Source organism: Rhinichthys klamathensis, unplaced genomic scaffold (genome assembly GCF_029890125.1).
Source record: "Rhinichthys klamathensis goyatoka isolate OS25496 unplaced genomic scaffold, OSU_Roscu_1.1 h1tg000082l_1, whole genome shotgun sequence".
Classification (NCBI taxonomy): Eukaryota; Metazoa; Chordata; class Actinopteri; order Cypriniformes; family Leuciscidae; genus Rhinichthys; species Rhinichthys klamathensis.
In genome coordinates this window covers 125,713-135,146 of record NW_026606624.1, presented here as the reverse complement: position 1 = coordinate 135,146, position 9,434 = coordinate 125,713, and the positions used below count along the sequence as shown (strand labels likewise).

Below are 9,434 nucleotides of genomic sequence, written 5' to 3'. Positions count from 1 at the left end.
TATAAAAATGCTTGTAATTTATTTATTCATCAACTTCTGTACAGTGCAGCATCTTAAAGACATTTCAAAGCTGTCACTCTCAGCATTTACCCCAGTGAATCATTCTCTTCTGTTATGGTCAGTGTAACACCTGAGACCGCGCATCCCTCCCTCTTCGCAGGGGGATTTTACAGCCACATGAGGCCGTGCATGTGTGATATGTACTCTTCAGTGCGGGTCTTCTCCATCCTTGCTGATGCACTCTCATCCAATCCACTGTGCTGAGCTATGATGTCTTTGAAAATGCGTATACTCGCAGCTTGACCCCCTGCAAGGTTTACAGCATGAGGCCCAACCTGTGGAATGTCATATATTTAGCCTATTTACTGTAAGTGCTTGTGTTGATGCTATCTACAGCCTAAAATATGACAGTGTTAAGGTGCCGTGCAGGTGTTATCTAGAAAATTTCTCAGTGATGACTCACTTCTTTTAGGTGTTTTGACCTTGTATGACACATTATATTACACAACAAGAGCATAACAGAACCTGTAGTGCTGCATATTGTCCCATCAGGTACAGGGGGCATCCTGCGGTCCATTGCAGTGATTTTGTTATACATGGCCAACCCTCCAGGACCTGTCAAGCAGGAAATGCTTTACTTACTTTTGTATCTTAGTTGGGCACATGACTAAATAAAAAACTCAGTTTTAAGACAGTATGAGAGAAATAACATTAAAGACCCTGGTCTATATTACATTGTGTATATAGTATTCATGTATTTACATATTTTTGTTATGATGCTTACATTGCAAAATCAATAAAATAAACATTTACATTATTATAAATTCACTTAAATTTATTCAATATTTATGAACATTAGCTTATTAACTTTGGTAATGATTTCACTTAACTATATATATATATATATATATGTGGAAACCGTGATCCTCTACCATTCAAAAGTTTGGGGTAAAAATCAAATTAATCCTTTTATTCAACAAGGATGCGTTAAAATGATCAAAGGTGACTTTAAAAGACAAAAAGATTTATATTCCAAATAAATACATTGAATTTTCTATTCATCGTAAAATACAGCTTTGCCTTCACAGGAATATATTACATTTGAAAATATATTAAAATATAAAACAGTTATTCTGAATTGCACTAATATTTCATAATATCACTGTTTGTACTGTATTTTTGATTTTAAAAAAGTCATAATTATTTAAAACTTTTGACCAGTATTATTTTAATAGTTTGAGATCAAATAATAATTACTGACCCCCTGGTTTAAAGATAATATTTTTGTAATAAGTACAAATGTCCATGAGCTCACTTGAATGGGGAATTTTGACATGACGTCAGAGAGTAAAGGGTCCTGGGTAACATCCAGTTTGCAGCCTGTTGCCAGCCAAATCTTTTCCCCAATCCACTGTTCGCCGCTGCACAGGGAGACCCTCCAACGCTGGGATTCATAACACCATTTAGCTTCAGTCACCTTATAAAGACATATTAATTATTAAAATATAGATATGATTTAGTTAAGAAATCCACTTTGGTACTGCTATGGACTCTCCTAGAACTTGGATATGTCTATGAACTTCGTTCTCAACTGTCAAAGACTCCTGACACAGCATCCCACATAAGCATAGCAGCCTTACAATATAAAGACACACCTGGCAGTGAGCTCTGATCTGGAGCTGGCCGCTCTGAATGAAAGGCTGAAGTTGTGAGTAGGCCTCGGGGGTCACAGCTCCTCCTTTTCTGGCTAGTTTTATCATTGCTAGCCTCTTGTGAAGACTTCTTTCATTATAGAACTGCCTTAGGTAGGCCAGGCCATCCATCTTGATCCCATGCTCAACGTGGGAATAGCGTCCAATCAGACTCTCTATATCCCCAACGTCAAACTGCTTAAGCTGAGAGAGTAAAATTTGGTAAATATCACTGAAATGACTACTGTGAAATCACATCGATCTCTGATAACCCCTCTGTAAACTTTAAAGTCGGCATGAAACAGAAGTTGTGATAGATTTTTCTTATCAAATTGTGCCGTATATCCAAGTGAAGTGGCTTCTTCAAGAAACAATGTAGAGCAGGACTTGATTTTGTTCATTGGGAATTGATTAGATCATTGGAGTTTGCCATAGCCGTGATCTCATGTGAGTGACAGGTTTTAAACACATCATCAGAGAAGAGATGTCGTTGCAATAGAGTGCTGCATGCGTGACGTCAATACCCGAAAAAAAATAGAATACTTTTAATGCGTTCTGGCATTGTCATTTACTTGACAATGCCATTTTGGGGGCCTGAAACGCAAACTTTTGAAAACTGGTTTTAAGTTTTTGAAAACAATACCCATGGTCTCTATGTCAACTATAAAACGTGAATTTGTGACCATGCCACGGTCAAATTCTTTACTTAGCCAATCAGAACACTTTTGAGGCGCTTTCTGCCTATCATGATTCCAATTCTGTGTCTTGTGTTTTGTAGGACTTTTATGTTGAAGTGTATTCTCAGTTCCCTTTGTTTCTGTGTTCATTCCTGTGGCCATGTTTGTAGTTTTATAGTTTTTCCTGTTGATTAGTCTTCCCAAGGTGTGTCTTGTTACTTATCTTGCTAAGCTTGTTTGCCCCTGTGTGTATATGTGTTCATTGTCTTTGGTCAGTCATTATGTCACGGTTGCGAAGGGACGAGAAGGGGCAAGAATCCAAATGCAGCACAGTTTATTTACAAACACAAACAAAATAATCCACACAGCATTTCCAGACCTAAGCATGAACAGGAATAACATCCAAAGACCAGGACCACCACAGCTTCACATGAACAAGCAACGAAAACGACTGACAAAAGACAACTGAACACAAGGGTATATAGGGGCAAACAAGCTAACTATGATAGCTAAGATAACAAGTAACAAGACAAACCTGGGGAAGACTAATAGGAAAAACTACAAACATGGCCACAGGAATGAACACAGAAACAAAGCAAACTGAGAACACACTTCAACATAAAAGTCCTACAAAACACAAGACACAGAATTGGAATCATGACAATTAATCATTATACGTGTTCAACTTCAAATCTGGCAGTACATATTGATCTATGGGAAACCGGAAGCTCAGTACGTTCGCGGGTTTGGAACATTTATATATATATATATATATTATAGCCTATGTTTGTAGTTTGAAATGTGTATAGTTTCTCATTTTTACACAATGGTTTAAACAGCCTAGAAGTAGAAAGGGTGAAGAAAATAAAGAGCAAGACAAGAGTGAACATCGATAAAACATTTCGATAGCCCCGTGGCTGGCTGCAGTATAGGTCTTACCGTCTTAAACCCCGCCCTCTCCATGTAATCGAATGGGACGCTATAGCTAAAAAGTCCTTTTAGGTCGTGCTCATCACACAGACCTATGTTCAAGCGTTTGTTTTACCAATAAGTTTGGTTTTAGTTTTCTTTTTTTTATGCTATAAAACTATAGGTTGCTGCTGGAAAAGTTAGGCAAGTAGGGGTGCTCAACCTGTGGTCTGTGTGGGTCCTAACGCCCTAGTATAGTGATTGGGACACTATACTGTCAAAAAGCACCATCCTTCGGGTGAAACGTTAAACCGAGGACCTGACCTTCTGCTCAACTAAAAATCCCAGGATGTCCTTTGAAAACAGAGTAGGGCTTTAATCATCCCCATATGCTATATACTGATTAACTTCATCACTCTGTCTCCTCTCCAATAAGCTGGTGTGTGGTGGGCATTAAACCTCCTTCAAATCATCATTCCATATTCATTTATGTGGCAAGTAGCAGGTCTTTAATCACAAAATAAATCCCTTCAGGATGATACAAGACCCCTAATCTTCGTATTGGGGGTCGTGACCACCCTGTCAGGGATTATTTGGTTATTTTATCATCTTATTCTACATTATCCCTTATGTTTGTTTACACTCAAATTGGGTGTAACTTACTTGTAAGTGTTTACGTAAGACCCAGGTCACATGACATGCACGCTGCTTCAGCGCAATTGAGATAATGTGGGCGCTGGTCAGACCTCCACCTACCACCATCACTCTCTGGCCCATCTGACACACAGCAGGAGAACCTGAGAACAAGAGTGTTTTCATTTCCTGCTCTGAATTATTTCCTAATAAGCCATGGTTCGGTTATTTGTTTGCTTGGATATCTGGATGATCAGGTTTTGATCACGTTTAGAAACCCACCTGAGGAGGGTTCACCCATCTCTTCATGTGTACAGAAGTAATGCATGAGCTGCACTGTGTGTTGCAGACTTTCTTCTGGGTAATTCTCTTGGATTGCCCGCACCCAACATGGGATGTTTGCCATCTGCGCCCTCGAAGGCCCTGTCGCCATAATAACAGCTTTTGCCTCTACGTTTTCCCCAGTGTGTAGCGTCGCCTTGAAAAACTTCACCTTGCTCTCATCCTCAGTTAACACTGGGATGATTCTGTCCACTGTAGCTCTGATTAAGACACTGTCCATATCATATTTGCGTACCTGGGTGAAAGTCCTTTTCAATGTAATGTAATCAATGTAATCCATAATTAAGTTATTTCATAGTGAATTTATTATTCAACATTTATATTTAGTGTAGTATTAACACACATTGCATGTTGCATTCCAAATGAGAAATCTGTAGCTGAGCATCATGCAACACAGTGTTTCCTAATACCAGAAGAGCTGGTAAACCCAAATGCTTTACAATTAGTTTCTTAATTATTGTTAGTCAGGCATTCCGTTTGATTTCACATGCTGCGTGACGTTCAGACCTGCTCCTGGAAGAAGTCTATACTGAGCTGTGTTCCTGGAAGACTGAAATACAGATGTTTCTGCAGTCCGTTTGTTGCGCTAAGAAGCTTTTTGTTCTTCTTTCCCAGGCGACTGTCGTTAAAAAATGCATTCTCGTCCTGAATGTAAATTCGCTCAGGTAGACGGTACAGCTCCTCCTCCCGATTTTGCTCCACCACAAAGTCCTGCAAGGCATTCTGGGATTGCACACAGATGCAGGCCAGGAACTATCAGTCCTTTGATAGGCAACATCACCGTGATCATTATTTATTATTTGTACAAACATCTGAGCAATTTAACTTCTTACAACAAAGTATATAAAAGTTTAACAACTACACGAATAATAATGTACACAATTCTACATGTACACGATTCTCTGATTCGGTTGAGGTGGTGAATTGATTTTTTTTTTAACTTTGTAAATTTGAAAAATCCTGCTTGTACTTTTTCAAACAGTACAGTATTTCAAAAGCACATATTATCCAAATGTTTGTGCAAATGTCAAAACATTTATTACCTTATTAAATGGATCGGTGTGCACCAGCGTGTGCGATCGGAGGTGAGGGATGTTCAGGGCAGTAAACTGGCTTTCCCACAGTGATGTCCATTTTCCATAGGAGTCCACCACTTTGAAGTGCAGCAGAGGACATGGCAGACGTTTGGCTTCATTCTCTGTGTCAAACACTGCTCCTGTTGGAATGAAGATGAAGCTGTCTGATGATAGAATAGGGATAGATGGATGGAAGAATAAACCAAAACCAAATTGTTGTCCTCATCACAAACTGCTTGAACTTACTGGTGGGTTGTCTCTTTTTATTTTTGTAGCGTACACTTTTAGCTTTAGTTTTGCTCAGCTGAATTCCCTGAAGAATGTCAGCACTAGATTGGCAGAGAGGTTGGTCAGGGTTTGAGAGCAGGGTAGCCAGGGTTAGAGCATGAGGACCACCTCCAATTATTAAAACATCCAACATAACTAAAGAAAAAAAAGAGAGAGAGAGACAGGAATACTAAAAGCAAGCAGAATCAAATAGCAAGGAAGAATACATGTCACCTCTAGTTGAATCATCTTACTGTTACTAGAAGACAGAAAGTAGAAAAATCTCGTACTTGCAGATGAGGTCTGTTTTCTGAAGATGAAGAGCAGTTGGTTGACAAAGAGTCTCGTTGGACAAACAGTTTTCGGTTCGGATATACTGTAGTGTGGCATCTGGTGCGCTGTCCACTCCAGATACTTTGGCTCCTGATTGGCTGGGAGTAGGTCTCAGAATAGCTCTGTCCTAGAGCAGAGGGGCTTAATTTTAGCTCACACTCCTCACTGTTATCTAAACAAGCAAGAACTTTATATATTGCATTAAATGTTATTAAATTGTCCAAAATATAAAAATACCATTTAACATTTTAATATTGTTAATATATATATATTAAAGGTGCAATATGGTGATTATCCACAGAATTTATTTTTGTTATGCTGGTAAATGGTCTCCTCATATCCTGATAGCAATGTTAAGTGGTCTAAATTTATTTGTATAAATATATATTGTCTGTGGAAGGTGTAGGACCATAAAATGTTTGTTCAATCATTGCATTCGGTCCATATGAAATGATACCATGTGTTCCCTATCAGTCAACCAGAGCGAGAGCGAGAGTGAGAATGCCAGGAGCGAGAATGCCAGGCAAACAGTTGTTTACGTTCATTATTGTAGTACTGTTAATCACTTTAGTGGAAAAGTTTCTCACCAGTGAATGACATGATGTAATCTAATAACGTTGTCTCTGGTCGTCTCGCTTCTGGTCTGTGTGTTCATGTGTTTTGGAGGAGGCCTGGCTTTGGATGGCGATTTGATGGGAGGGTGGCATCGTATGCTTTCAATGCTAGCAGGCTAAAGTCAGCATTTCCCAGATCACCAATTGCACCTTTAATATTGTTGGTAGTTGATCAACTATTCATTTAAGTTTAGACTCTTTAGAGTCTAGATTCTTTATTGGCATGATGGTTCCATGAAGAACCTTTAACATCCATGGAACCTTTCCATTGTACAACAGGTTATTTATAGTGGAAAAGGGTTCTTTAGAAGATTATTAAAATGTTCTTAACACTAGAAAAAAAGGGGGTTCTTTTAAGAACTGTTCCCTGCTTTTTTCTATGTTATAGGCCTTAGTCAGGTTAGATGCCATATTGAATTGAAAACGGATGCAAATGAGGCTATGAGGTATAGACTTAGGCTGCGTCCGAAATCGCATCCTCTTGTGAGGTAGGTAGGCTACTTATTTTGAATAAGTAATTACTTCATGACTAAAAGTATGTCCTATATACATGTGTGTAGCCTGAATGTAATCTGGACGTACTATATTCCAACACATCACACGACCTAGTAGCGTCAGTTACGTTGCTCCTCTGTCATTCGGAAATTATAGTGATGTTAAGGTTATTATATTTTATTTCATGACAAAATTATGGAGAATTACAGAAAGTCAAAAATTAGTACCTGCCACTTAATCTTGAACAGACCTCTGATTATTGAGGTGTGATGCCAAATCACAAAATATGGACGTATATGCCAAATATGTATGTATTGAGTTCCGGTTTGAGCAATGTAGGCAGAGGTGTGTGTGAGATGTGTTGCCTCCAGACAACTTCAAATTAAATATCAGTAATTGTCATCTATAACAGGTCAGACACACATTTGGGGTGAGAGATTTAGCTGGGTACCAGCTTTGTTTATGCCACAGGTGCAGTGTTTATCTTTTCATATGAACTGTATCCGATGTTTAAACAGGAATGACAGGAAAGTCGTGTATTAGGTTTACATTCTGGAATGTCAAAGGTCTTAATCGTACTATAAAGAGGTAAAAAATGTTTTCCCATCTTAAACGTCTTAAATCCAAAATAATCTTCCTTAAGATACACATTTACTCAATTCAGATCATCTTATGTTGCATAAACCATGGGTGGGACACATTTTCCATTCTAAATTTAATGCTAAGGCAAGAGGAGCAGCTATAATAATACACACAAAAAAAATACGTTATTGCTGACCCTCAAGGTCGTTATATCATGGTGTCTGGAAAACTATTTCATACCCAGGTCTTGCTGGTGAATGCTTACGGCCCTAATTGGGATGATAAGAATTTCGTAAATAAGCTGATTGCTGCGTTACCTAGCTTTAATTCACATTATCTGATTTTAGGTGGTGATCTTAACTGTGTAATGGACCCAAATTTGGACCGCTCCAAGCCAAAACCGCAGGCCCCTTCTAAAATAGCAAATGAAATCTCAGCCTTTTTGAGCGAGACTGTCTGCGTAGACCCCTGGCGCTTCTACAACCCCCATAATAAGGTTTATTCTTTTTTTTTCACATGTACACCATTGCTATTCGAGAATTGACTACTTGTTTATCGACAAAAATCTCCTTTCTTCAGTAAAGGGAGTGGAATATTCTGCTATTGTAGAATCTGATCATGCTCCCTTACTACTAGATCTCTCCTTTCCATCTAATTTTACCAACTACATATGGCGATTAAATTCATCGCTATTGTCAGATGACTCATTTTGCCAACATGTATCTTTTAAAATTGACAATTTTAAAAAACTGACAGTCAATACTCTACTTCTCCTACACCAGAACTTTATAAAGAAAGGATTGATCTTCAAACCCAATATAATTTAATTTCATCAAGTCACGCAGAACTGCTTATTCTCCGGTCGCGAGGTTTCTTATGAACACGGTGATAAGGCTGGTCGACTTTTAGCCCATCAACTTAAATCCAGGTCGTCAGCACAACATATTTCTCAAATTACAGAAAATGCTGGGGATTTAACTATTGATCCCCTTACAATAAATCAGAAACCCCTAAGGATCAGTCTAAATTGGTAGAGTTTTTTGACATCATAAATGTCCCCACTATTTCATAGGAACATAAAAAGGACTTAGATCATACCCTTCAGCTGCAAGAAATACTTGTGGCCATATCAGCGTTGCAAAGCGGCAAGACCCCAGGACCCGGTGGCTTTCCGATCAGATTCTATAAGAAGTTTTCTACTTAATTATCTCCACTCTTGCTCAATATGTTTGAAATATTCTTTGTCTCAAGGAACTTTACCAAAGTCCCTTACCGAAGCCCTGATTACACTTCTATTGAAGCCTGAGAAAGATCCAACACAATGTAGCTCATATCGACCAATTTCTTTGCTAAATGCCAGACATGGGGACTTGTGACTTGGTGACTTGGACTCGAGTCGCTATTTTTATGACTTGTGACTTGACTTGATATAAAATGAAATACTTGAGACTTGACTCGGACTTGGAAGTTAAAGACTCGGGACTTGACTTGACTTGAGACACGAAGACTTGAATGACTTGAGTGTTAATCACATCATGTTTTCAGTTTGAATATAAAATATATAAATATTTTTTTTTTAAAGTTGATCACGACACCATCATCAGTCATACCCTCTCTTACCTTACGCACACCACGCCCACTTAGATCAGATATCACATCAAAATGTCGGCCGGAGGGCTACCGAGGGTCATTGCTTTCGGCTTCAAGAATTATTCACACGATGGCAAAAGACGAACAGCGCTTTGCAAGACATACAACATTAACATTGCGGACAGCCAGACGACAACCTCCAATTTCGTCCGTCATTTGAAGAGC

General features: G+C 38.7%; 1 protein-coding gene across 1 annotated transcript; it reads right to left on the bottom strand.

Moving 5' to 3' along the window:
* Positions 1-39: 39 nt before the first annotated feature.
* Positions 40-5,929, bottom strand: zgc:113276 (uncharacterized protein LOC553748 homolog). Its single transcript, XM_056251351.1, has 10 exons — positions 5,886-5,929; positions 5,575-5,751; positions 5,296-5,465; positions 4,760-4,975; positions 4,193-4,487; positions 3,941-4,074; positions 1,656-1,895; positions 1,316-1,477; positions 526-615; positions 40-335 (listed from the first exon to the last, which is right to left on the bottom strand). The coding sequence occupies exons 2-10, from the start codon at positions 5,747-5,749 to the stop codon at positions 168-170; spliced, it is 1,650 nt and encodes a 549-aa protein (XP_056107326.1). The 5' UTR covers positions 5,750-5,751; positions 5,886-5,929; the 3' UTR covers positions 40-167.
* Between the last annotated feature and the right edge of the window lie 3,505 nt (positions 5,930-9,434).